Source organism: Pantherophis guttatus, chromosome 14, assembly GCF_059756535.1.
Source record: "Pantherophis guttatus breed Tessera chromosome 14, ASM5975653v1, whole genome shotgun sequence".
Classification (NCBI taxonomy): domain Eukaryota; kingdom Metazoa; phylum Chordata; class Lepidosauria; order Squamata; family Colubridae; genus Pantherophis; species Pantherophis guttatus.
In genome coordinates, this window is record NC_142076.1 from 21,042,231 (window position 1) to 21,068,528 (window position 26,298).

Below are 26,298 nucleotides of genomic sequence, written 5' to 3' on the forward strand. Positions count from 1 at the left end.
TTCTCAGCCTGGACCAAGATGCTTGGCAGAATTTCGGGACTTCATACTAACTCAAATTGAGGAAATTCTTTTCAGTTCACAAGCCTTCACATTTACTGATGTATTTTCCTGGGCTCATCAGCCACTTCGGTCATGAACGATGAGGGATCCAGTTGCTAGCTGAATGATCCGTTGCTGCTGTTGATTTCCAATATTTCTTTGCTGTCACCCTAAAATGCTCTTCTTAAGTCACAAAAATTTATAAAACAAGAAAAGAAAATATGTTATCTTTCCCAAGAGCCGAGGTGGCGCAGTGGTTAGAGTGCAGTATTGCAGGCTACTTCAGCTGACTGCTAGCTGCAGTTTGGCAGTTCAAATATCTCTGGCTCAAGGCTGACTCAGCTTTCCGTCCTTCCGAGGTCGGTAAAATGAGGACCCAGATTGTTGGGGACCAAAGGCTGACTCTGTAAATCGCTTAGAGAGGGCTGGAAAGCACTGTGAAGCGGTATATAAGTCTAAGTCTATTAATCGGGATGTTTCCTCTCGTAGGTTGAACACAACAGTGGCTCCCTTGTTTTTCGCGGATCAGTTTCTCCAGATTTCCACTGTTCTGCCTTCTACGTTTCTTTACGGGTTGGGGGAACATCAGAGCAACTTCCTACATAACCTGGAGTGGAACACGCTGCCTCTCTGGGCCCGAGACGTCCCTCCTATGGTAGGTTTTTATGTTGGGTTTACGAGTCGGTTTTGAGTTGAACTGATTTATTTTCAGTGGGGTTACATTTTTTTTTCTTGGTCCCCTCCAGTGGTGGGATTCAAATAATTTAACAACAGGTTCTCTGCCCTAATGACTGGTTGGGTGGGCGTGGCCATGGTGGGCGTAGCCAGGGGATGTGACAGGCAGCACTTGGCTTCCTGCAACCACCTGGGAACAAAAATGGGCCGTGGGGGCGGGGGGGACACGTGCCGTCCCCCTGCGCCCCATTTTGGGCCTACGAGGCCTCCTTGCACTTACCTGGGAGCCAAAATGGCGTGTGTGGGGACTCCTGGAAGGGGCGAGGAGGGGAGGGGCCAGCCAGAAATTTAACTATCGGTTCGCTCAAATCGGCCCGAACCGGCTGAATCCCACCTCTGCTCCTTCTCTGGATATCCATGTGCCAGAATGGACACTCTGGGTGGTAACGACTTATGATGTCTTGTAACAGTGATTGTATACTTGTTCGGTTCAAACTATCATGTCTCTGTACATAATGAAACTGCAGTAAGAAACTGGGCTTCCTCCACGTTTGGCCAGTAGCCTTCCTGGAGGCCTCCGGTCCACAGCTGTGAAACACAAGGGGCTGGGCTGGATGCAAGAGAGTTCCCCTCTGTTCTTCTGTGTCTCTGTCTCAGTTTCAAATCACCCCGATGATTGGCTGTGGAAAGAAAAAAAACAGATACAAGTTTTTTCCTCTCTATTATTGTTTTCAGGAGTCCTACAATCTCTACGGCGTCCACCCGTTCTATCTTCTCATGGAGAAAGGCGGAGCTTCCCACGGGGTTTTCCTCCTGAACAGCAACTTGATGGGTGTGTGTGTATTTCCTTTATTCCCTTCTGGAGGTGTTTAATACGGAACCCAAATATCTTGAGTGAACAAACGTAGCTACTGTGAGAGCCTATTTTGGGCCATTCCTTTATTTTCATGTACAGTTCAAGTCCCACAGGCTCCAGGTTGACTCAGCCTTCCGTCTTTCTGAGGTGGGTAAAATGAGGACCCAGATTGTTGGGGGCAATTTGCTGACTCTGTAAACCGCTTAGAGAGGTCTGTAAAAGGACTATGAAGCGGTATATAAGTCTAAGTGCTATTGCTAAGTAGGAAAGGAAGGAAGGAGGGAGGGAGGGAGGGCCATGGTGGCGCAGTGGTTAGAATGCAGCACTGCAGGCAAATTCTGCCCACTGCCAGAAGTTTGATCCTGACCATCTCAGCCTTCCCTCCTTCCAAGGTCGGTAAAATGAGGACCCAGATTGTTGGGGGACAATATGCTGACTCTGCAAACTGCTCAGAGAGGTCTGTAAAAAACCCTGTGAAGCGGTATATAAGTCTTAAGGGCTACGGCTATTGCTATTTACTCCGTTCGTGAGCATCCGTAGGACCGCTGCTTTCTAACGTCTAGTCTGAGAAGCCAAGTCAAAGTCAACTTCATCTCCTTGGGAAAAGAAAACCTACAGTTGTTCCTCGACTTATGACCCCAATCGAGGCCAGATTATCCATTCCCAAGCAAGGCAGTTGTTAAATGAGCCATGCCCGATTTTGCACCATTGTGCAGGTGCTACAACATGCAAGGATTAGTTGTGAGTCACCTTTTTCAGCACCATTGTAAGTTCAGACATTCCCTAATTGGGTGATTGTAAGTCAAAGGCTGCCTGTTCCCATTCCTCTTCCTTTTTAATTACTTGAACGGATGTACAATTCTGCCAGAGGACGCTTTGAGACGGTACTTCAGGATCGAGACGTAACGAGGGGAAAATGCGGTCATGAAGGCGTTTTCTGGAGCCAAGACATCTGTTTCCTGGCTCAGGATGGCCTCTTTAGCAACTGCTGAGCGTTTAACCGCACCTTTGTCAGCTGCAGGCCTCTCTCTCACGGCTGCCTCTTCTGAACTTCTGTCCTTGGCCCTTTGCATGCAGAGCTCGGCTAATGAAAGATGGATCCGATGACCTGAATTACCTGAGATTGCAGGCAAAACTGGCTTCCTTTCTATTTAGGTCGAAGCGGGCAAACTTTTTTGACTTTTGTCTGTTCCCGAGGGCAAGGAAGAAGGAGAGCAGTAGAGTTTTGTCTTGACCTCCTCTAGGATGCTTCTGAAGGCCAGGGCTTCTGTGAAGACAGGCTGTTGGGGACTGAGGTTTTTTCTCTCTGCATCAGTTCTGTTTTGTCCAGAACTGTTAGGTAAAGGTAAAGGTTCCCCTTGCACGTATGTGCTAGTCGTTCCCGACTCAAGGGGGCAGTGCTCATCTCTGTTTCAAAGCCGAAGAGCCAGCACTGTCTGAAGACGTCTCCGTGGTCATGTGGCCGGCATGACTCAACGCCAAAGGCGCACGGAACGCTGTTCCCTTCCCACCAAAGGGGGTCCCTATTTTTTCTACTTGCATTTTTTTACGGGCTTTCGAACTGCTAGGTTGGCAGAAGCCGGGACAAGTCATAGGAGCTCACCCCTTTATGCGGCACGAGGGATTCGAACCGCTGAACTGCCGACCATTCGAACGACAAGCTCGGCGTCTTAGCCACTGAGCCACCCCTTCCTGTCCCAGAACTGCTAGACAAAAATAAATGAGCATCAAACACAACTCATGTGGAAAACTCATGTGCACAACTGTAGCCCCCAACCCTCCCTATGCCCTTTCTTTCTTCAGAAATCCTCCCAAATCACAGCTTCCTAGCGAATTTATGCTGAAGTTAAGCCAAAAGTCATTCATAAGGGAATGGAGCGGAAAGGCACAGGAGTTGATTGAAACTTGCCGGTCAGTTATCGATTCTATTCTTGCATCTTCAAGAGAAATCAAAGACACAGTAGATAGAGTTGAAGGCTGTTTGCCTGGCTAATTTTTTTGTTTCTTGGTATGTATGAAAATGGAAAAGGTTTTGAAAGTTGTAAGGGTGCACTTCAGTGGTGAAATCTAAAATTTATTACTACCAGTTCTGTGGGCGTGGCTTGGTGAAGGGGGGTAATGTGACAGGGTGGGCGTGGCCAATTTTTTTTTACTTTTAAAACCATTTTTTCTACAACCAAGAGGTTGTAAAAAATGCTTTCAAAAGGCTCTGACAATCCCAGCTGAGTTGCCTGATCGGCAGAGGCTTTTTTTCTAATGCCTCTGATGATCAGGCAATTCAGCTTGGATCGTCAGAAGCATGTAAAAGAAAAAAAGGGGTTTTTTTTCTTTTAAAAGCCTCTGACGATCCAAGCTGAGCCGCACGATCATCAGAGGCTTTTTTTAACTTTTAAAAGCATTTTTTTCGATCGAAGAGGTTGTAGAAAAAATGCTTTTAAAAGTAAAAAAAACATCCTCTGATGATTGTGCAGCTCAGCTGGGCATGGGGGGGGGCAGAGATTTTTGCTACCGGTTCTCCGAACCACCTGTCTCCATCGCTACCGGATCGGGCGATCCGGTCTGAACTGGGAGCATTTCACCCCTGGTGCACTTCATAAAAACGTGGATAGTTTTTGCGTGTGGGAATGGTGGTCCCCCAAGCAGAAGTGCTGGGATAGCAAGTCCTTTTGAGAACGCGTAGAGTTGTAGAAAAAAAATATATTGATGCTTTTGAAGTGAGTAAGCATTTCCCTCTTCATGGTGCCACAGCCCAGCCTGTCTAACTCAAAGGCTTGATTTGATATTCCCTTCTTTTCTTCTTTCTTTTTTTCCCCCCGTGGACCAGAGGTAGCCCTTCAGCCTGCTCCTGCCCTAACATGGAGGACCACCGGGGGAATTTTAGATTTTTACATCTTTTTAGGACCGGATCCCAACTTGGTGGTCCAGCAATACCAGCAAGTGATCGGTGAGTATCTCAAGAATCAGAAGCACCGTGGGAAAAGCTTTTTCATCTCTTCAGAACTGGCTGGAAACTTCCGACAGGAGCCAAGAAAATTTGGCTGATTGGGGGGGCAGAGAGAGGGGTGCAAGCACCATGGTGGGTTTCAAATTTTTTTACTACTAGTTCTGTGGGTGTGGCTTGGTGGGCATGCCAGGGGAAGGATACTGTAAAATCTCCATTCCCACCTCTCTCCAGGGGAAGGATACTGTAAAATCACCATTCCCTCCCCAATTCAGGGGAAGGATACTGTAAAATCTCCATTCCCACCCCACTCCAGGGGAAGGATACTACAAAATCCCCATTTCCTCCCGATCAGCTGGGACTCGGGAGGCAGAGAATAGATGGGGGTGGGGCCAGTCAGAATTTTTACTACCGGTTCTCCGAACTACTCACAATTTCCGCTACCGGTTCTCCAGAACTGGTCAAAACCTGCTGAAACCCACCTCTGAAGCATACAGTATGTAGGTTGCCTAGCTGGGGAAGGCTGTGACCCAGAGACTTACCCAGGGGTACCTGGTGCCCATAAGGAGAAGTTTATTCACTCATGCTTGGAGCCTAGGCCTGCCTTCCAGTTTTGACTTCATTTGTGTTTTGGGTTCTTATCTGAGAAACCTTCCAAAGCAAAATGCAATTCAGAGATCATCGTTCAGGAACAACTGCACTGTTTTTGTTGGCTTTTTTTTTTTTCTCTGCCAAGCGAACCTTCATAAATGACATTTCTTCTTTTGTCACTTTTAAAATAACGACAGAGAAACAGGGGGGGAAGCCCCACCACGATAAAAATACATGCCTCGTCAAAGAAAAAAGAGCCTTGGTAGTACAGTGGTCTAAGGCACCCTGTTATTAAGCTGGTTATTAACACCAGCTGCCTGCAATTACTGTAAGTTCGAATCTCCCCAGGCTCAAGGTTGACTAAGCCTTCCATCCTTTCTAAGGTAGGTTAAATGAGGACCCAGTTTGTGGGGGCAATAAGCTGACTTTGTATAAATATACAAAAGAATGAAGGCTATTGCTTAACGCATTGTAAGCCGCCCTGAGTCTCCGGAGAAGGGCGGCATATAAATCAAATTTAAAAAACAAACAAACACACACACAGAAAGAAAACGACATTAATTTATGACAAAAGAGATAGTCACGTAGGCCCAGCAGAATCCGGTCCGACTAGAGAGGCTGATGTGTCGAATTTCCACCACTTCCGTTTCAGGGTTTCCGGCCATGCCCCCCTTTTGGGGACTGGGGTTCCATCTCTGTCGTTGGGGGTACGGGACCAGCAACAAGACGTGGGAGACAGTCAAGGCGATGCGGAATTTTCAGATCCCTCAGGTAAGAAACAACAGGAGCCTACCAAAAAAGGAAGAGAAGAGGAATCCAGCCTGCCCTCTCCTTGCTCTGCCCTACTACTACTTGGGGTGACGGCAATTGTAGCCCCGCAAAATTGTCTCCTCTGTCTTGCAATGAAGCCTCAAATCTACCATGTAACAAACGAGGCCCACGGAATGGTTCTTCGCGTCCTTCAGAGGAGCCATCTCCTGTTCTGACCCAGCTCCCCAAACACGACAAACCCTCTGACGTGAACTCAAAAGATTCCTTTAATTAGGAATGCCGGCAGCCTCGGCAAAAAAGTTTATCTCGCAGGCTAACAAGTCCGTCCGGCAGGGAGATGAATAGCTGTCTGCCACATCTATTCATCTCCAACCCCTGCCTTTTATCCCTAGAGCTAGGGTGGGCTTTGCTAGCAGCGGTGGCTCTTCTGTCCCGAGGACCAGCCCATAGATTTCCTCTGCTCTCCTCTCCTCTGCCTTCTGTGCATCCGCACATCAGGCACTAGACCCAGCTGTTCCTTCTCAGAGCTCTCAGGTTGCCTTGATGCTGACTCTGACTCCCACACCTCCGCCTCCTCTGATTTGGCTGCTGGAGAGACCGGCGGCTGACAAACCACAACATCTCCAAACTGGTTTGTTCTGTACCAGATTTGGATTCCCCCACCAGCTTGGAGAGGCTTCCCTTGAATCCTCTCTTGTGTTCCGCTTGCAGGATGTTCAGTGGAATGACATCGATTATATGAACGGCTCTCGAGACTTCGCTGTGGACTCTGAGAAATTTGCCAGCCTCCCCCAAATGGTGGAAGATCTTCATAAGCACGGACAATACTACGTGCTCATTCTGGTAGGAACCTTTCTTCTGCGAATGCTTCGGTGGAGGTTGTGTGAGCGTGTGTTTGTATGCAAGATGGATTTCTCTTTCCAGCCAGCATGTCTCTGTGCTGTGTATAAATACAAACACGTGGAGAAACAATATTTTTAGGTCAGGGGTGGGCAAATATGGCCCCTTTATGACCTGTGGACTTCAACTCCCAGAATTCTTGGGAATTCTTGGCTGTCTCAGGAATTCTGGGAGTTGAAGTCCACAGGTTGTAAAAGGGACACATTCGCCCACCCCTGTTTTAGGTGGTTAGAACAAGCAGTGGCAATTCTAGCAAACTGCAGTTGAAATAGCTTAGAATAACAGAGTTGGAAGGGACCTTGGAGGTCTTCTAGTCCAACCCCCTGCTTAGGCAGGAAACCCTACATCACTTCAGACAAATGGTTATCCAACATCTTCTTTCTTTTCTTTTCTTTTTTTTTTTGAAATTTTTTTTTATTTAAAACAAAACAAAACATAAAACCACCATCATTCAATACAATCACAGAAAGTGTGTCAATCGGTTAAGATTCTTTTGTGCATAATCCCCTATCCAAAATTACAAATTATTTAGTTTCTCTTATTTGACAGTTTTTATATATCCCTTGATATTTTAATTCTCATTTAGCAATTATTTAACAAAGAAAGGCTTAACTCTCATAAGAAAACACTTCATATATTTTATCATGACCTTAATTTCATATTTCATACTTCATCTCCATGCTTTGTTATCTAGCCATTGGTAAAACAAATCCCATATCAAATAATATTGCTTGTCTTCCTGTTCTCTAATTTCAAATGTCAATTTACTCATTATTATTGATGTTATGAATATTATTATTGTTATTATTATTATTACTATTTCTCAAAAATCAACTGTACTCAAAGAACACACTGTTTACATAGACATTGAATTTTTATATTTAATATTTAAAAAATAATAATAAAAGAAAGAAAGGATTCTTTGGAGCCGGTCCTGGAATGCTGGCCTTCAAAATGTCTGTTCTCCAGATGTGTAGACTTTAACGTGCAGATTTTACCAGCTGCTGTGGCCATTTCTGAGAATTCTAGCCACACATCTGGAAGTTGCCCAGCTGGGGAAAACTGTTGTATAAAACAGCTGGTTCTCATGTTATTTTCTCTCAGGATCCCGGAATCAGTAGCGTTCAGCCTCCGGGCTCTTACTGGCCTTACGACGAAGGCCTGAAGCGTGGTGTGTTCATCAACAACACCGAAGGGAAACCTCTGATTGGAATGGTGAGTGTCTGCTTTCCTCCTTCAGTTGGCATGGATGCTCGGCTCGAAGGGAATTGTTGTGGCCCACTGGCAGCCAGCGGAGCTGGCACCAGAGTTGGACAGTGAGGAGGTTGGGGAGGAACATGGGCCAGTCCTGGGGGCTGGGGAAAGCTCGGACGAGGGCTCTGCATCAGAGGCAGAGAGGGGGCCAAGGCCATCTGATAGTTATGTGCAGCCTCTGGAGTCTGACAGCAGTGCGGCAAAAGAGCAGCATGAACCTGTCCCCAGTATGCACATGTGCAGAACTGCCAGAAGACAGGAACAATTAAGGAAACAGGGTCGACTTGGGAGTAAGGCTTGGAGATGATTGGCTCCTCCCATAAAACATAAAAGAGAAGCGAACGGGACATGAGCTTTTGCAGGAAGTAATTAGTTCATCTGGTCGGTAAAAACTTTGGGAAAGTCCTGTCTGACTCTGTGCTAAGTTTGGCCTTGCCCTGCGTGTAGCAATTAGTTCTCTGGCAGCATTCCAAGGGAGATAAGGTGGGTGTTTGTGAACACACCCCTGCGTGACTGTTTGGTAAGCCTTTTGGACTGGAAAGGACAATAATTCACAGCCGTCTGAATTAAAGAGGTTTGCTGGGATTGTGCTGTATACTTTCTCAGGAAGCCTGGGTCAGAACAGGAATCTCTTTAAAGCCCATCACCCACCTTGTCAGCCAAGGAGCAGGATTATAGCCGAATAAGAAGCATCTTTAGGGCAGAAGTCTCAGTGGTTCAGCTCTTGAGGTTCCCTAAACAGAGAACGGGACAAGGTTGCTAGAATTCCTTTAGCCTGGGATGCAGACTTGTGTTTTCCTGAAATATGAATGAATGGGTGCTATTTTAATCTTTTCCCTGGCCCAGGGGTCTGCAACTTTAAACACTCAAAGAGCCATTCGGACCCGTTTCCCACAGAAAAGAAAACACCGGGAGCCACAAACCCCTTCCCGTGCCTGACTATTTCTTGAGCGGCCACAAAACTAGCCTATGCAGTTTATTTATTTATTTATTTATTTATTTGTTTGTTTGTTTGTTTGTTTGTTTGTTTGTTTAAATTTCTATACCGCCCTTCTCCAATATAGGACTCAGGGCGGTGAACAGCCAAAATAAAACAAGACATACATACAAAACATACAAAATCTAAAAACTGATTAAAATAATTAAATCTTTTGGCTGTAATTAAAACAATTCCAATTTAAAATCAGTTTAAAATTTGACTCAAGCCAGCCCAGCTAGTTGAAATAAATGGGTTTTCAGGGCCCGACGAAAAATCCGGAGGTCTGTTATTATCCGTAACTCTGGGGGGAGGTTGTTCCAGAGGGTGGGCGCCGCCACAGAGAAGGCTCTCCCCCTGGGGGTCGTCAGCCGACATTGTCTGGCGGACGGCACCCTGAGGAGGCCCACTCTGTGTGAGCGCACTGGCCGGTGGGAGGCTATTGGTGGCAGAAGGCGGTCTCGTAAGTACCCCGGCCCTAAGCCATGGAGCGCTTTAAAGGTGGTCACCAACACCTTGAAGCGCACCCGGAAGACCACCGGGAGCCAGTGCAGCTCGCGCAGGAGAGGTGTCACATGGGAGCGCCTCGTCGCCCCCATAATCCCCTGCGCGGCCGCGTTCTGGACCAGCTGGAGCCTCCGGGTGCACCCCAGGGGGAGCCCCATGTAGAGAGCGTTGCAGTAGTCCAGGCGGGAAGTGACGAGTGCCTGAGTGACTGTGCGTAGGGAGTCCCGATCTAGAAAGGGGCGCAACTGGCGTATCAGGCGGACCTGATAGAAAGCCCCCCTGGCTACGGCCGTCAAATGATCTTCCAAAGACAGCCGTGCATCCAGGAGGACGCCCAAGTTACGAGCCCTCTCTGTGGGGGCGAGTGATTCACCCCCAATAGCCAGCGATGGCATCAGCTGGCTATATCGGGACGCCGGAAGCCACAGCCACTCGGTCTTGGAGGGGTTGAGTCGGAACCTGTTTCTCCCCATCCAGGCCCGCACGGCCTCCAGGCACTGGGACATCACTTTAAGGGCATTAAACATTCTGTTTTCTTCTGAAACTTTTATTTTCTTGGATTTATCCACGGTTGGCCTAATGGGGTTGAAAAGCTCAATAAATCGCGTGCTGGCAGGTGTTGCACATTGGTGGTTGTGATGCATATTTTGAGTGACAGGGAGCCGCAGCAGAGGGGTGAAAGAGCCACATGCGGCTCCAGAGCCACAGGTTGCTGACCCCTGCCCTAGCTCTAAAACAAAATAATAACTAAGCTTTGGATGCGTTTTCTCGGGCAAGTTTTTCTATCATAAACTCTATATGGGCCATTATCACTGGCCTAGCTATTTTCAAATGAATCTAGTATTATTATTTTTTTAAATTTCATTTTTTCACCAGGTCTGGCCCGGCTTCACTGCTTTTCCTGACTTTTCCAACCCAACCACTCACGAATGGTGGCTAGAAAATCTGAAACATCTCCATGCTCAAGTTCCTTTCGACGGCCTTTGGCTCGTACGTCTCCTTCTTAACTCCTCTTGGTTTCTGGGTGGCAAGACGTGGGTGACTCTGAATTAGACGTTAGTAAAAATAGAAAATAGATATAATGCCAACGGCTCCCAAGTGCCAAGCCAGGAACCCCATTTGGAAGAGAAATCGGGCTTGTGTATGTGCCTGTGTGTGTCTAGCACCACATTTTCTGATTAATACACTTTATTAAAAGAGATCAGTCTTCTTGAGCTGGTGAACATATATTTTATTAACAGCATTGGCTTTTGTGACTTACAGCTTACTTCAGCTGATGCAATTGTGTATTCACAGCTCCGTGTAACTCACAAAAACTGTTGTATTGTAAAAAAAAATTGTTAGTAAAGCTGTTGCCAAACTCCTGGGTGGGGTTTTTTTTGGGGGGGGGGGGTGTAACATGGCTCTCTATCTACAATTTGAGAGTGAGACATTGAATTGAATTTTAATTCCACCCAAGTTTGACCTTGAAGTCAGTTTTCTGGATAATTGTTAAGCTTAGAATATCCCTGATATTTTTTTCAGGAGGCAACTGGACTTCCTTGTTTTTTCTTTTGAAGACGTTTCGCTTCTCATCCAAGGAGCTTCTTCAGCTTTGACTGATGGTGGGGAATGGAAGGATTTAGACTCCTTGCAGACAGCTGGTCATTGGCATCCTTGTAGAGGCTCTTTGAAGCCCTTGGAGGTTTATCTGTGTCTTCAGGGTCACCTGAGTGGTGCTTCTGGTTCCTGTAGTCTGCAATTTTTTCCCCTCTGGAAATCCATTCCTACTCCTACACCATCCAGAGGGTGTCCATCCCAAATTGTATAGCAAAAAGTCTGTAGAGATTCTCAGTCATCCATCAAGCTTCTTGGCTGAGAAGCGAAACACCTTCAAAGAAAAAACAAGTAAGTCCAGTTGCCTCCTGAAAAAAGCACCTTTGGGACAACCATGACCTGGAGGACTGAGAATCTCTACAGAATATCCCTGACAGATTACTCCTGGTTGTAGAAGGCCAGTGTAGATTGAGTTCAGCAGCCAGACTTTGAATGGGTCTACTTAACTTCATCCAGATTTCTATGCTTTAGGACATGAATGAACCATCCAACTTTATTGATGGCTCAACAGAAGGGTGCTCCAAAGGAGATCTAGACAACCCACCTTACATGCCTGGTAAGAAACACCATCACTTAAAATCTGCAACAGCAAAACTGGCACCAACCCTTTCATGAACCTCCAGGTCTGCTGAAGCTAGCAAGGAACTCATTGGAGATGACATTACGTACCACACACCAACTAGGGCTTCAGAAGTTGAGGGAGCTCCTTCGGGAAGGTTCCAGAACTGCTTCCAGAAGATGGGAGTCACCAGCCCAAGTGCTATTTCGAAGCGCCAAAATCTTGCCCTTCTTGTAAAGCTGGGGTGGGAATCTGGGTTTTTGAAGTTTGCAAAAAAACCCACGTTCCAGTTGTTGAAGGATGCTGGGAGCTGTAGCTCAACAACATCTAGGAAAGGTCATGGTTCCTGATCTTGGTTCTAGAACCTCCTTTTCCGTTCTTACTCCTTTTCCATAGAGCATTGCTTGCCCCCACAAAGAGAAGTCCGTGATAGATCTGTATATCTGCGCAAGGATGAACTCCTGCCTTAGCATCCCACTGGGTTTGGAAGTGCAACACCTGAGCAGACACGACTCGCTGAGAAGACATCCATGCCCAGTCTTTCTTCTCCTCACCTCCCTTTCTCTGCCTCCGTTAGGGATCCTGGGAGGTTCTCTTTCGGCAAGGACTATTTGCGCTTCGGCCAAGCAGAGTCTCTCCGTGCATTACAATCTCCACAACCTCTATGGGCTGATGGAAGCCAAGGCCACCTCAAGGTAGGTCAAGTTCCCCTACCTTTCTTCTTCTTCTTCTTCTTCTTCTTCTTCTTCTTCTTCTTCTCCTTCTCCTTCTCCTTCTCCTTCTCCTTCTCCTTCTCCTTCTCCTTCTCCTTCTCCTTCTCCTTCTCCTTCTCCTTCTCCTTCTCCTTCTCCTTCTCCTTCTTCTCCTTCTCCTTCTCCTTCTTCTTCTTCTTCTCCTTCTCCTTCTCCTTCTCCTTCTCCTCCCCTTCTTCTTCTTCTTCTTCTTCTTCTTCTTCTTCTTCTTCTTCTTCTTCTTCTTCTTCTTCTTCTTCTTCTTCTTCTTCTTCTCCTTCTCCTTCTCCTTCTCCTTCTCCTTCTCCTCCCCCTCCTCCCTCTCCTTCTTCCTCTCCGTCCTCCCCTTCTCCCCCTTCCCCCTCCTTCCTTTGCCATGCTGAGGATTCATCAGCCTTGCAAATAAACCCATTATTCTTGACTAGGTTTCTTTTTTTATTTTCCTTGCAGGGCTCTGGTTGAAATCCGAGGGAAGAGACCCTTCATTATTTCACGTTCCACTTTCCCAAGCCAGGGCAAGTATTCCGGACACTGGCTGGGAGACAACCAGAGCAAATGGAAGGATATGTTTTGGTCCATTCCAGGTACCCCTCAACTGCTTCCGGATGTAATTTTGAATATCTGCTGCTCCTGTCATACACCGACTGTTAAGTCCCTCATTATCTGTATGGATAAAGTCCAGCTTCATATGGACTTTTATAAAGTCCATACGAAGCTGCCCCACAGGGATGGCTGGAAGTGGGTGCCGAAATTTGTAAATGGGAAACTTACAAGTAATTTGCCAGTAGAGCAATAACCTATCAGAGCTACTGGCATTCTGAATATTTCCAAACCTAGTTCAAGGCCCTTTATCTTGTATTTTGAACAATAAATACCATATTTTTTAGAGTATAAGACACACAAGACTATAAGACGCACCTTAGTTTTTGGGGAGGAAAATAAGAAAAAAGCTGATTGGCAGGTGGATCAGCCTCCCGGAATACCCCCAATCAGCTCTTCCCAGAGGTGAATTTTAGCAACAGGTTCCATGGTTGTGAGCTCTCTGTGCCTTGATATATATATATATATATATATATTTGCTTTTTTTCCTGCCTCTGAAAGCCTCCGAAACAGCTTCAGAAAAAAAGCCTCTGAACCTCTGTTTGGGGGCTTCTCTTCTGAAGCTTCGTTTCTGATGCTTTTTTCAGCCTCTGAAACTTCCGTTTGAGAACCTGGGCAGGGCTATATTCGGAGTATAAGACGCACCCAGATTTTCACCCTCTTTTTTGGGGGGAAAAAGTGCGTCTTATACTCCGAAAAATACGGTACACGGTTTGCCAAAATACCTGGGACATCCTTCCATAGTTAGGAGATCTCATCCTGGTCACTCCAGTGACCTCTGTGGCCAGAGGGTGACCTCATTTGGCCTCTCTGTCTAAATCCCCAGGCCTGCTGAGTTTCAGTCTCTTCGGAGTCCCGTTGGTCGGGGCCGACATCTGCGGCTTTTTCAGCTCCACCTCGGAAGAGCTCTGCGTTCGCTGGATGCAGCTGGGAGCCTTCTATCCCTTTTCACGCAATCACAACACTCAGTTTGAGAAGGTGAGGGAGGGGAGGCATGGGGTGGGGTTGGGGGGATCATTTCCCTGCTTCTCACGTTCCTTTCCCCAAATCTCTACTTTCACCTCCCGACCAGCGTTAAAACAGAAGGCTTGGCTTTTCCATCTGTTGTTTCTGTAAATCAAAGGGCAGAATTGGAGCCGGACTTCACGCAAAGGAAGTTTTTCTTTCCGCGTGAAAAGCGCGAAGGACTAATTTATCTTTGGAAGAGCCCACCGTTACAGCCATCGCTTACAGCCATCACTCACGCTCTCCCTTCCCCTCTCAACAGGCTCAAGATCCCACAGCCTTTAGCCCAGCAGCCCGGACGGCCATGAAGGCAGCTCTAGAACTCCGTTACACCCTGTTGCCCCTGCTGTATTCTCTCTTCCATCGGGCTCATCTGCAAGGGGACACGGTCGCCCGCCCCCTGTTTTTTGAGTAAGTCAAAAAGGGGAGGGAGGGAGCGGAAGATCAAAACATGGCCCAGACATCAAGATGTCCGTGTGAGAGCCAAGGGCACTTCAGCAGGTGTTTACAAAAGCCAGAGAGACTTTCCCACAACAATATCCGGAGAATGTATTGGCCAATCTGACCTGAGCTAATTGGGTGTGTGTATGTGTAAGAATGTGAGCTTTAACTATGGGGCTTAGGGCGGGAAAGATCTAGATCCGGTTTTGCCTTCGATTGTGCCAAAGTGATGTACTCAATAAAGTTTTGCATGAAGAGATTGGATCGTCTCGATGGCGCTTGCATCAAGGTTGGGATTTGTCCATCGGAACCTTGGCGCTAGGCTTACGAAGTGAAAGATCTTTTCAATGGATGGTTGTGGGTCTTCTTAACAGGACACAGGCAGGTATGGCAATGATTTCCCCCTTGTGGTAGGTTCCCAAAGGATGAGGCCACCTACGCAGTAGAGAAGCAGTTTCTTTGGGGCCGAGTCCTGCTGGTGACGCCCGTTCTGGAACCTGGCGCAGATTCAGTGATCGGTTACTTCCCCAAAGGCGTTTGGTATGATTACTACACGGTAAGGACCTGGCCAGGGATGGGCTTCAGATCCTTTAGCAACGGGTTCGCTGCCTCGTTGCTGGGTGGGCGTGGCTATGGTGGGTGTGGCCTAGTTGGCCACCTGCACCACAGCAGAGGGGGGCATTTTTCAGCCTCCGAAGGCTCTGAAGGCTTTTTTCGAGCCTCCGGGAGGGCAAAAACTGGTTCGCCCGGGGTCTGGAGGCCTCTTTCCAGATTTCTGGAGCCTCTGGTAGGCCCATTTTTTGCCCTCCCAGACCCTCCGCGCGGCCCCTGCACTTACCTGGAATTATGAATGGGCCGCGTGGAGACTCCTGGGAGGGGTGGGGCGGGATGGGCGTGGCCAGCCAGGAGTGGCATTTGGGGGTTTGCCAAACCCCGGCGATCCTTGGGTAGAGGATCGCCCGAACCCTGACAAACCCCCGGGAGCCCACCCCTGGACCCAGCCCCTGAGTTCCTGTCATGGTCCTCCCACCTCTCTGGAGTCCAGGAGAACCCCATTTCTGAGACTCCGAGGGGGACCGTCATCCTCCAAAAGCTTCATGCCCATTTGAGGCCTTCCCCTCATCCTCTTCAGGGTTCTTCGGTGAACAGCAGCGGGGAGAGCTTGAAAATGGCGGCCCCTCTGGATCACATCAACGTCCATCTGCGAGAGGGCACCGTCCTGCCGACTCAGGTGAGACCAGAAGATGCTCTTACTTGCTCTTTGCCGCCTCCCCCACTGATTTTGGATAAACTTCTGCGAGCCCAGGGTTCTCTAGGCAAGCTTGTACACGAGCAACCTGACCCTCTCTCCCTCCGTAGGATCAGGGCTGGGATTCAGCTGGTTCCGACCAGTTCAGGTGAGCCGGATGTTAATTTTAATCTGGGTCACTGAACCGGTAGTTGCAAGGACTGTTTTAACCCTCCCAGAGGCTCGAGGAAAGCCTCCGGAGCCTGGGGAGGGTGAAAATGCCCCCCCCCATGGTGCAGGAGGCCGAGTAGCTCACGTCTACCACGTCCACAGCCACCCAGCAACTGGCCAGAGAACCGGTTGCTAAAATGTCTGAATCCCACCCCTGCATAGGATCCCAAAGCTTGGGTTTAAAAGAGACTCTTTAAGATCTGATTTCTGTCTTATTTCAGGTTTTAATGCCATTTGTTATGTCAACAACAATCACTTTTCAGCCCAGAGATATTTCCCACTACAGCTCAGAACACTGTTTCTCAACCTTGGTCGCATTAAGATGGTGGACTTCATTTCCCAGAATTCCCCAGCCCCAACCTTCTAACTTCAGAATCAGAATTCGAGCTGGAAGGGACCTTGGAGGTCAACTAGTCCAGCCCGCTGCTCAAGCAGGAGATCTTATACTATTTCAGACGAGTGACCGTCCAGTCTCTTCTTAAAAAACCTCCAGTGATGAAGCACCCACAATTTCTGGAGGCAACTTCTATTCCACTGGCTAATTGTCCTCACTGTTAGGAAGGTTCCCCTCAATTCCAATTTGTTTCTTTTCTTGATTTAAAGGAGCACCTTCCTAACAGTGAGGACAAATAACTCAGGAAGTTGAAGTACAGACCTGGAAAATAAAAGGGAAAGCTACTTCCAAGGGAAGAATAGCTTTTTCTTCATCAGTCTTGAGTTTGCAAAACTTTTGTTCGTCACATCACAGTCTCTACCAGGAAAATGCAGCTTCTGGGCTACAAGCAGAAGGCAAAGACAGGGTTGCATAGACGAAAACCTTTTACTCAGATTGTCCCAAGTGACTTCCTCTCCTCTCCTTCCCTCCCTCTGCTGATGTGTCTCAGAAACCCGGAGGCAGCACTTGGCTAACACGCCGGAACCCTCTGACCCTGGTCGCAGCCTTATCCCAGGCCTCCACTGCCTGGGGAGACCTGTTCTGGGACGATGGTGACAGCCTGGACACCTTTGAAAAGGGCGACTATTCCTACCTGGTGTTCAATGTCACACAGGTAAGAAGCTCCCACCTGGGAGCCGTGAGGAGGAAGGAGCTGCTTCTGCTCGGTTCTCTTTCAAGTAGGACTTCTATTTATTTATTTATATTTATTTATTTATTTGTTTGTTTGCTTTAATTTATATGCCGCCCTTCTCCAGAGACCAGGGCGGCTTACAATGCGCTAAGCAATAGCCTTCATACTTTTGTATATTTTATACAAATTCAACTTATTGCCCCCCACAATCTGGGTCCTCATTTTACTTACCTTTGAAAGGATGGAAGGCTGAGTCAACCTTGAGCCTGGGGAGATTTGAACTTGCAGTAATTGCAAGCAGCGGATGTTAATAACAGTGCTTTAGTCCACTGTGCTACCAAGGCTACCAATTGAGTTTGTCAAACAGGTATGAGATAACAGGTATAAGTATAAACATGAATATGAATAGAGGAAATGGATATGAATAAATGGGAAATGGGGACAGTAGGACAGGGAGGGTAGGGATGCTGGTGCGCTTATGCCTGCCCCGTACAGACCTCTTAGGAATGGGGTGAGATCAACAGGCCTCATTTTGAGGGTAGGAGTTGAAAGGGTTTATGTCCAGGATGTGAGGGGTCTGTAGATATTTTCACAGCCCTCTTTTTGACTCTTGCACTATACGGGTCCTCCATGGAAGGCAGGTTGGTAGCCATGGTTTTTTTCTGCAGTTCTAATTATTCTAATTATTAGCAGTGAGGGAAGGTCATTGTAGCAGCCGTTTATCATGTCTCTCTGTTTAGGAAACATGAACCCTCCTTCTTCTCCTTCTCCTTCTTCCAGAACACCTTCATCTCCACCGTCCTGCATTCCAATACCGAAGCCACCTACATCACAGTGGATAAACTCAGTGTCTACGGAGTCCGGGAAGAGCCGAAAACGGTCACCGTCAGTGGCAAAAACTGGCCATTCACTTATTTAGCCAATCAGGTAATTAACCATTTGGTTATTCAGGCCGGGAGGGGGTCTCCAAACTTGGCAACTTTAAGGACTTGTGACTTCAACTCCCAGAATCGTTCAGCCAGCAGGGAGAAAGGCTCCGTCTGTTTGCTTCTTGCTACATGAAAAGTAACCCAAGTTGGTTTACTAGTTGATAACCTTCATCATCATAAGTTTATTTGTCAAGCATATATAAGATAACAGGTAAAAATATAAACATAATTTGAATACATGAAAAGAGTAAGAGTAAAAAGGAATATTAGGACAGGGACGGTAGGCACGCTGGTGCACTTATGCACGCCTCTTCCAGACCTCTTAGGAATGGGGTGAGGTCAACAGTAGACAGTTTAAGGTTAAAGTTTTGGGGGCTTGGGGAAGAAACTACAGAGTCAGGTAGTGCATTCCAGGCATTGACCACCCTGTCACTGAAGTCGTATTTTCTGCAGTCGAGTTTGGAGTGGTTTACCTTGAGTTTGTATCTATTATTTGCCCGTGTATTGTTGTGGTTGAAGCTGAAGTAGTCGTTGACAGGAAGGACATTGTGGCAGATAATTTTATGTACTATGCTTAGGTCAAACCGAAGTCGGCATAGTTCTAAGTTGTCTAAGCCCAAAATTTGAAGTCTGATGGCTGAGGAATTCTGGGAGTTGAAGTCCACTAATCTTAAAAGTGGCCAAAGTTGGAGACCCCTGCCATAAAACAATGGTGCCACCCACTCACGTGGCAATCTTTTGCGTTCATCCCCACAGGTTCTCTACGTGAACAACCTGCAGCTTCCCCTCAGCCAGGGCTTCTCCGTTCGGTGGATGTGAGTGAGACCAGGAGAATTTCCTCTGCACCGGTTGCATGACGAACCTACCGCCTCGAGGAGACAAGCCTGTGGGGAACCTCGGCGTGGGATCCGCACGTACCTCTGTGGCTGTGCCTCCCCAGCTGAGCCGCGCCGTGGCCTCCTCGCATCTTCTCGGGAAAAGGCCCTCCTGCTTGGCCAATGGCCTCCTTCTGCTTCTTGGAAAAGGCCTTTCCCTTCTACAGCTTCTGCTCCATGCTTTCCGGCACACAGACCTCTCATCGTCTTCCGTGTTTCGCTCCGTCGCATGTTGCCAAACGTGTCCCACTCCGCGAGTGGCGCTTTGCAGCTTTCCTGGAAAAGGAGAACTTCGAGTCAAAGACACTGGAATTGAGTTTTCCTGATGAGTTCACTGGCATTTGGGTCAGCAGCCTGGGGTGTTTCCTGAGATTCCCTCTCCACCGTTGTGTGAACTTGGGCAGTGGGCACGCCGAACATTCTCAGTTCTCTGCAGTTTAATTAAGAAAGTCCAATGGCCTCTTGAAAAAAGCACTTTGGGGGAAGAAGGAAAGGAAAGAAAGGAAAAGAAAGGAAAGGAAAGGAAAGGAAAGAAGGAAAAGAAGGGAAGGGAGGAAAGGAAGAGAAAGGGAGGAAAGGAAAGGAAAAGAAAGGGAGAAAAGGAAAAGAAGGGAGAAGGGAGGGGAGGGGGGAGAGGACAGGAAGAAAAGAGAAGGAAAGGAAAGGAAAGAAAAGGAAAGGGGAAGGAAAGGAGGAAAGGAAAATGTCTATGGAGATTCTCAGTCCTCCAGGTCATGGTTGTTCTGGAGATGCTTTTTTTCCAAGAGGCAAATTGGACTTTCTGGTTTTTTCTTTGAAGACGTTTCGCTTCTCATCCAAGAAGCTTCTTCAACTCTGACTGGCTCCATCCCTCCACCATCCAGTCAGAGCCGAAGAAGCTTCTTGGACGAGAAGCGAAATGTCTTCAAAGAAAAAGCAGAAAGTCCAACTTGCCTCTTGGGAAAAACACTTTGGGGAAAAGAAGGAAAGGAGAAAAGAAGGAAAGGAGAAGGAAAAGAGGAAAGGAAGGAAGGGGAAGGGAAGGGAAGAGAAGGGAAGGAAAATGTCTTCTCAGTCCTCCAGCTCATCCAAGAAGCTTCTTCAGCTCTGACTGGATGGTGGGGAAGGAACAAAGGAAGTGAGAAAGAGAAGGAGGGAGGGAAGGAAGGAAAGAAGGAAGGAAGGAAGGAAGGAAGGAAGGAGAGAGGGAAGAAAGAAGGAAGAAACAGAAGTCTATGGAGATTCTCAGTTATCCAAGTCATGGTTGTCCCAAAGATGTTTTTTTTTCAAGAGGGAAACTGGACTTATCTGGTTTTTCTTTGAAGACGTTTCGCTTCTCATCCAAGAAGCTTCTTCAACTCTGACTGGCTCCATCCCTCCACCATCCAGTCAGAGCTGAACAGAGGTGAAGGGCGATATTTCACCCTGTAATTAACCTGCTTCACTCCTGACAGGTAAATTAACACTTCTGAAAGCACCTTGCACGGAGAACCGAGCCCAAATGCCCTTATTATTATTAGCCAGCCTTGATCCTCTCTACCATTGGATGGCCAAGTCATGGAAGCTTATTTAACCAATAACGTTTATTTAAACCAAGCTGGCAACTTTACCAAGGGTAATCTGTTGCACGGAACAACTTTTTGCTTTTAAATTTTGAGATTCGGAAGGGTTTGCTGCAGAACCGTCGCCAATGGGGCAGGGTTAGCTCTTTTTGCACGCTAGTGTGAGAACGTGGGGGTGTATTTCTCAGCATTAACACACACACACACCCCAAATAGGAAGGGCACCTCGTCTTGCCCCGTACTCACCCTCAGAATGAATGTCTATCCTGTGCTAAAATGCATAGATTTCTACTTCAGAAAAATCCAGTTTGCACTGTTTTCTCGCCCACAGTTTTCCCAACTGCTGGGGTTTGGAGAATTTTGTTTTCCCTTTAAGACGGCATTTAATTTATGGTGCAATGACAATAAAACTACAAAGCAGGGGGGTTTCTTCCTTGCTCAACCTGTCCAAAATTCCTAGCGCTGCTCAAGAGCCACAGCAGTTTTTGTAGCGCTACCGCCAGTTAAACCACGATAGGGTTAGCTAAGCCTGTTTTTTGGAGTACCCATTTTCTGTGAGGTCAATCTCGGTGTGAGCAAAGAGTTTATGGACCATCACCTGAAAGATGTCCGGGATAATTTCTCATTTACCTGTCCTGTGTCTTTTTTTTTTTTTTCCAGAATGGCAAGGGTAGCCAGAAAAATCAACAAATATAATGTATAGCAGTGCTGATTAAATGTGACAATTTGAAGACATGTGGACCTCAACTCCTAGAATCCTGGGAGTTGAAGTCCGCATGTTTCAAAGTTGTCAGGCTTCACCTACACTGCTGTACATCAACATCTGTGCAATTTTGTGGTGCGTTAGGAAGACTAAGGAAAAAGAAACATGAGCTTTATCCCATTGGAGTGGTTGCTTTATTATTATTTTTGGAATATATATATATTTCTAAACTCTGCTTGATTCTTTTCCCCCAAGTTTCTGTACCAAGAAAGAAATAAAATACAATGTGATGTGTTCTTGATATGTGGTATGGCTGTTTCACCTTCCCCCACGCCAAACTTATCCCCCTCGTCATGGCAGGTGAAGATGGGCTCCTTTCCAGGTGCAGAGGGTTCCCAGCGCTGCGTTTCTCTAATCCTATGAATCCGAAACACCCTCCATCAATTGAATGCGCATTCTGACGTTTGCAACAGAAACATCCAGGAACTTTAACAGCTATGGTGGCGCAGTGGTTAGAATGCAGAATTGCAGGCTGATTCTGCCTACTGCTTGGAGTTCGATCCTTAACAAATTTCTCACTTAGCAACATAAATTTTGGGCTCAATTGTGGTTGTAATTCAAGGACTACCTGTATAACTTCCTTCCTTCCTTCCTTCCTTCCTTCCTTCCTTCCCTCCCTCCCTCCCTCCCTCCCTCCTTCCTTCTTCCTTCCCAGAGGTTAGAATGCAGAATTGCAGGCTAATTCTGCCTACTGCTTGGAGTTTGATCCTTAACAAATTTCTCAGTTAGCAACATAAATTTTGGCCTCAATTGTGGTTGTAATTCTTAGTTAGTTAGTTAGTTAGTTAGTTAGTTAGTTAGTTAGTTCGTTCCTTCCTTCCTTCCTTCCTTCCTTCCTTCCTTCCTTCCTTCCCAGAAGTTGGAATGCAGTATTGCAGGCTAACTCTGTCCACCGCAAGCAGTTCGATCCTGACCGGCTCAAAGATTGACTCAGCCTTCCCTCCTTCCACGGTTGGTCAAATGAGGACCCAGATTGTTTGGGAAGGGGGGGGCAAGAGGCTGACTCTAAAAACCGCTTAGAGAAAGCTGTAAAGCACTGTGAAGCGGGATATAAGTCTAAGACGCTCTTGCTACGGTTAGAAATGCGGTTATCCCTTTCGGCCGCGCGGGGGCGCAAGCGCTCGTCCCCTTTCCAAGCAACCAGATTACTTGTCCGACTCGGCGCCGTTTAAAAGCGAAGAGGCTGCAGTTCCACCTCCTGGCCGCCGGTGGCAGCCGAAAAAACAAACAAACAAAAAACACCCTCCTTCCTAGAGGGGCCGCTTTCCGGTCCAACGAGCGGAACTTCCGGTTTCCTTCCCATCTCCGCTGCTTGAATCGGAGAAACCGGCAGCTCCCCCCCCTCCCTTCCAGGGACGACCCCTCCCCCCCTCTCAAATCCCCCTCTTTGTGTGGGGGGAGGGGAGAACTACCCCCCCTCCCCCGCCGCAGGATGAACAGGGCGAAGCCCGCGGCCGCGCGCCGCCCTAGCGCCGCCGCCAAGCCCTCCGGTAAAAGGGGGGGGAGGGGCTGGTGAAAGGGACCCCCTCCCCCTCCCCGTCTGTGGGGGAGGGGCGTCTCCTCGCGAGGAAGGGGGGAGGTTGGGGTCCCCCCCCCGCAGAAGAAGCGTGTCGGGGGGGCACGTGGGGAAGGGCAAAAAATGGGGGGGGTCTCCAAATTGGAAAGGGGGGGAGGGTCGCCTCCAAGACCCCTCCCCCACCTTCCCCTCAAAGAGAGGAACGTTTCTCTTTTCAATAAAAAAAATAAATAAATAAACCTGATCCTAACAGTAATTTTGTTTCCTTGGGCTGGTCTACCTCGCAGGGCTGGTGTTTTTTTTCTTCTTCTTCTTTCCCCCCCCCCATCCCCACACCCTCTTTTCTCTCCTCCTTTCTTTCCTGTTACAGGCGGTCCTCGACGTTTAAGACGACCACAAACGGAGCCCCCCCCTCCCCCCCGCTTTTCTGTTCGGTTCAGTGAGTTTTGCCCCCGTTTTAGGACCTTCCTTGAACGCCGTCGTTAAGCGAATCGCCACCGTGGGATAGGTTCGTCACGCGGCCATTAAGTGACTCTGGCTTCGCCGTTGGGAGTTTGCTCGTCAGAAGGTCGCAGAAGGGATCGCAGGACGAGCGTCGTAAATACGAGTCAAGTCGCCAAGCGTCTGAATTTTGATCACGTGACTGCGGGGGGAGGGGAAGGCTACCCTGGTCGTTAAGTGTGGAAAAATGGTCATAAGTCACTTTTTTTTAGTGCTGTTGTAGCTTTGAAGGGGTCACTAAATGAACTGTTGTAAGTCGAGGACTACAGCAAGGAGGGGAGGCTTTCTCGGCTGGTCAGTTTCTGCATGGTAGAACAGCTGCATGTAGTCCCCGAGTTACAGTGTTTCATTTAACGACAGTTCAAAGTTAACAAATGGTGCTGAAAAAAAGTGACTTAACAACATTTTTCACACGGTCCCATGATAAAAATTTGGACGCTTGGCCACTGATTCCTCTTTATGACGGTTGCTGTGTCTTGAGGGGTCAGGTGATCCCCTTTGGCGGCCTTCTGACAAGCCAGGTCAAAGGGGAAGCCTGATTCGCTTAACAACCGTGTGACTAACTTAACAAACGCAACGATCCACTTAACGACTGTGGCAAGAGAAGTCGTAAAATGGGGGCGAAGCTCGCTCAACCAACGTCTTGCTCGGCGACAGAAACTTTGGACTCTGTTGTGGTCGTAAGTCAAGGACTACCTGTATTCTTATTTATTTTTTTATTAAGAAAATTGATATGACATCCACAACTCACAGTGACTCCGGGCAGCCTATAGAAATAAGACCCCCTATACACCCCCACCTCCAAACCTGCATGCCTTTAGCGACAACAATCAAGCCAGCCACTTGAGGGTCTCTTTATCCCCCTGGGGGTCCTCAGCCCCACTGGCAAAGCTTTGTCTCCCGTGCCCAAGTCACTTACATTACAGCCAATGGAGATTTCTCTGGGTCTTTCAGAAGGAGGCGTCATGGGGCTCCCCACAACCTTACCTAATCACCTTCTTTCATTTCCCCATTTTAGGCCACCCTCCTCCGGGGGATTTCATCGCTTTGGGCTCCAAAGGCCAGGTGGGAGAGTCCAAGACAGCCGCCACCTTACTCAAGCCCACATCATCTGGGTTGCCCTCCGAGCGGAAGCGCGAGGCGGCGACGTCCGCTTTATCCAGCACCTCCGGACTGACCAAGCGCCCCAAACTTTCCTCCACACCCCCTCTCAGCGCTCTGGGACGTTTGGCCGAGGCCGCCGTGGCTGAGAAGCGAGCCATTTCGCCTTCCATCAAAGAACCGTCAGTCATTCCTATTGAAGGTAAAGTCTATAAGAGAATGGGGGTGGGGGGGGGGCAGCATTTCCCCTTCCCAAATTGGGGGCAGGATATTTATCAATGTATTTTACCAGATAGGTATTGAATGTTTTTCTCTTCACAATCAGGAGGCTGTGAGTTCAATCCTAGGTAGAGGCAGATATTTCTCTCTCTCGGTACAATGAGAATATATCTGCTGAACAAAACTCCTCATTGGCGACAGGGAGGGCATCCGGCCATTAAAACACTCAGCTCCATTCAGTTGCCCAAGACTCCACCTCGCAAGGGGTTACGGGGTCTTTAAAAGAAGATGATGATGTATTGAATGATTTTCTGATAGCTTTGAGATGCCTTTTAAAAAAGAATATATTGGAGCTTCTGTCTGGAACCCAATAAATGTTGTTCTTGCAGTTGTTTAAAATACCCAACTGTGCTGTAGTGGGTGTTTTAGTGGGAGTTTGGGCTGCCAAATAGCTGCCGTGATTTCCCTTTGCTGACAGTGGCCCCCAACGCTCTGCTGGACGAGATCGAGGCTGCCGAAGCTGAAGGCAATGATGACCGCATCGAAGGGGTGTTGTGCGGAGCCGTGAAGCAGCTGAAAATGAATCGGGCCAAGCCTGACATCACCCTCTACCTGACCTTGATGTACCTGGCGAAAATGAAGCCAAATATCTTCGCCACAGAAGGAGTGATTGAGGTGAGGGGCGGGCAGAATCAGAATAAGAGAATAACCTCATTGGAAGGGACCATGGAGGTCTTCTAGTCCAACCCTCTGCTCAAGCAGGAAAGCATATACCATTCCAAACAGTTGGCTGTCCAGTCTCTTCTTAAAAACCTCCAGTGATGAATAGAATAGAATAGAATAGAATAGAATAGAATAGAATAGAATAGAATAGAATAGAATAGAATAGAATAGAATAGAAGAGTTGGAAGGGACCTTGGAGGTCTTCTAGTCCAACTCCCTGCTTAGGCAGGAAACCCTACACCACTTCAGTCAAATGGTTATCCAACATCTTCTTAAAAACCTCCAGTGTTGGAGCATTCACAACTTCTGGAGGCAAGTCGTTCCACTGATTAATTGTTGTCAGGAAGTTTCTCCTTAGTTCCAGGTTGCTTCTCTCCTTGATTAGTTTCCACCCGTTGCCTCTTGTCCTGCCCTCAGGGGCTTTGGAGAATAGCTTGACCCCCTCTTCTTTGGGGCAGCCCAACCTTGCACATGGTTTCTTTTTTCTTTTCTTTTTTAGTGTTTTATTATTAAGAAATTATAATAATACAATTTTTGTCCATCCGGTTACATAGTGTAGAAAAAAGAAAGAAATAAAAATATAAATGTTTGTACATATAGATAATCTTTGCAAGCCGGTTACATGGTATAAAAATGTGTTCTCATATCATTCTTAATGTGTATATATATATATAATAAATCTTTAAAGGTAAATCAGTAAATACATAAGTCATATTTTTTGCTTACCCATGTAACCTTTCCTTGCCTCGTTATATTTCCCACCATCTACAGTACATCTTCTCTTTCTATTTCATTTAACTATTTCTTGTATGCACATGGTTTCTTATCCCTGAGCCCCACACAGATTCTTTAAAAAATGGAAATACAATCTACCCATCCCTGTTGAAGCGTGGCCCAACTCTGCTTAGCTGTCCGGGCCCGTTCTAAAGTTTCTCCAGCAGGACTGGCATTCCGAATACTTTTTCTCACATGCTCAGGAACCCTTTGCTTCCCCAGGCGCTGTGCAGCCTCCTCCGCCGAGATGCCTCCATCAACTTCAAAGCCAAAGGGAACAGCCTGGTGTCCGTCTTGGCCTGCAACCTCCTCATGGCGGCTTATGAGGAAGACGAAAACTGGCCTGAGATATTTGTCAAGGTGAGCTGACATGGAGGTGGCGGTTTTC

At 47.5% G+C, this 26,298-nt stretch overlaps 2 protein-coding genes across 5 annotated transcripts in view; both read left to right on the top strand.

Moving 5' to 3' along the window:
- LOC117679547 (lysosomal alpha-glucosidase-like) overlaps positions 1-21,317 on the top strand; it is a 31,822-nt gene extending 10,505 nt beyond the window's left edge. For all 4 annotated transcript variants that reach the window (XM_034441567.3, XM_060684034.2, XM_060684035.2 and 1 more), the window contains 17 exons: positions 529-694; positions 1,450-1,546; positions 4,395-4,514; positions 5,755-5,873; positions 6,585-6,716; positions 7,878-7,988; positions 10,387-10,500; positions 11,578-11,662; positions 12,243-12,360; positions 12,847-12,980; positions 13,823-13,974; positions 14,264-14,412; positions 14,857-14,998; positions 15,575-15,673; positions 16,786-16,950; positions 17,749-17,895; positions 18,654-21,317. In XM_034441567.3, coding sequence (XP_034297458.2) covers positions 529-694; positions 1,450-1,546; positions 4,395-4,514; positions 5,755-5,873; positions 6,585-6,716; positions 7,878-7,988; positions 10,387-10,500; positions 11,578-11,662; positions 12,243-12,360; positions 12,847-12,980; positions 13,823-13,974; positions 14,264-14,412; positions 14,857-14,998; positions 15,575-15,673; positions 16,786-16,950; positions 17,749-17,895; positions 18,654-18,716 — 2,113 coding nt within the window. In that variant the 3' untranslated portion in view covers positions 18,717-21,317. The remainder of the gene's footprint in view (positions 1-528; positions 695-1,449; positions 1,547-4,394; positions 4,515-5,754; positions 5,874-6,584; positions 6,717-7,877; positions 7,989-10,386; positions 10,501-11,577; positions 11,663-12,242; positions 12,361-12,846; positions 12,981-13,822; positions 13,975-14,263; positions 14,413-14,856; positions 14,999-15,574; positions 15,674-16,785; positions 16,951-17,748; positions 17,896-18,653) is intronic.
- A 1,017-nt stretch (positions 21,318-22,334) lies between these two features.
- The window catches only part of INTS1 (integrator complex subunit 1), a 37,722-nt gene continuing 33,758 nt past the window's right edge, over positions 22,335-26,298 (top strand). Inside the window, exons 1-4 of the mRNA XM_034441566.3 lie at positions 22,335-22,566; positions 24,112-24,396; positions 24,892-25,088; positions 26,133-26,270. Of these exons, the coding sequence (XP_034297457.2) occupies positions 22,509-22,566; positions 24,112-24,396; positions 24,892-25,088; positions 26,133-26,270 (678 nt within the window). The 5' untranslated portion in view covers positions 22,335-22,508. The remainder of the gene's footprint in view (positions 22,567-24,111; positions 24,397-24,891; positions 25,089-26,132; positions 26,271-26,298) is intronic.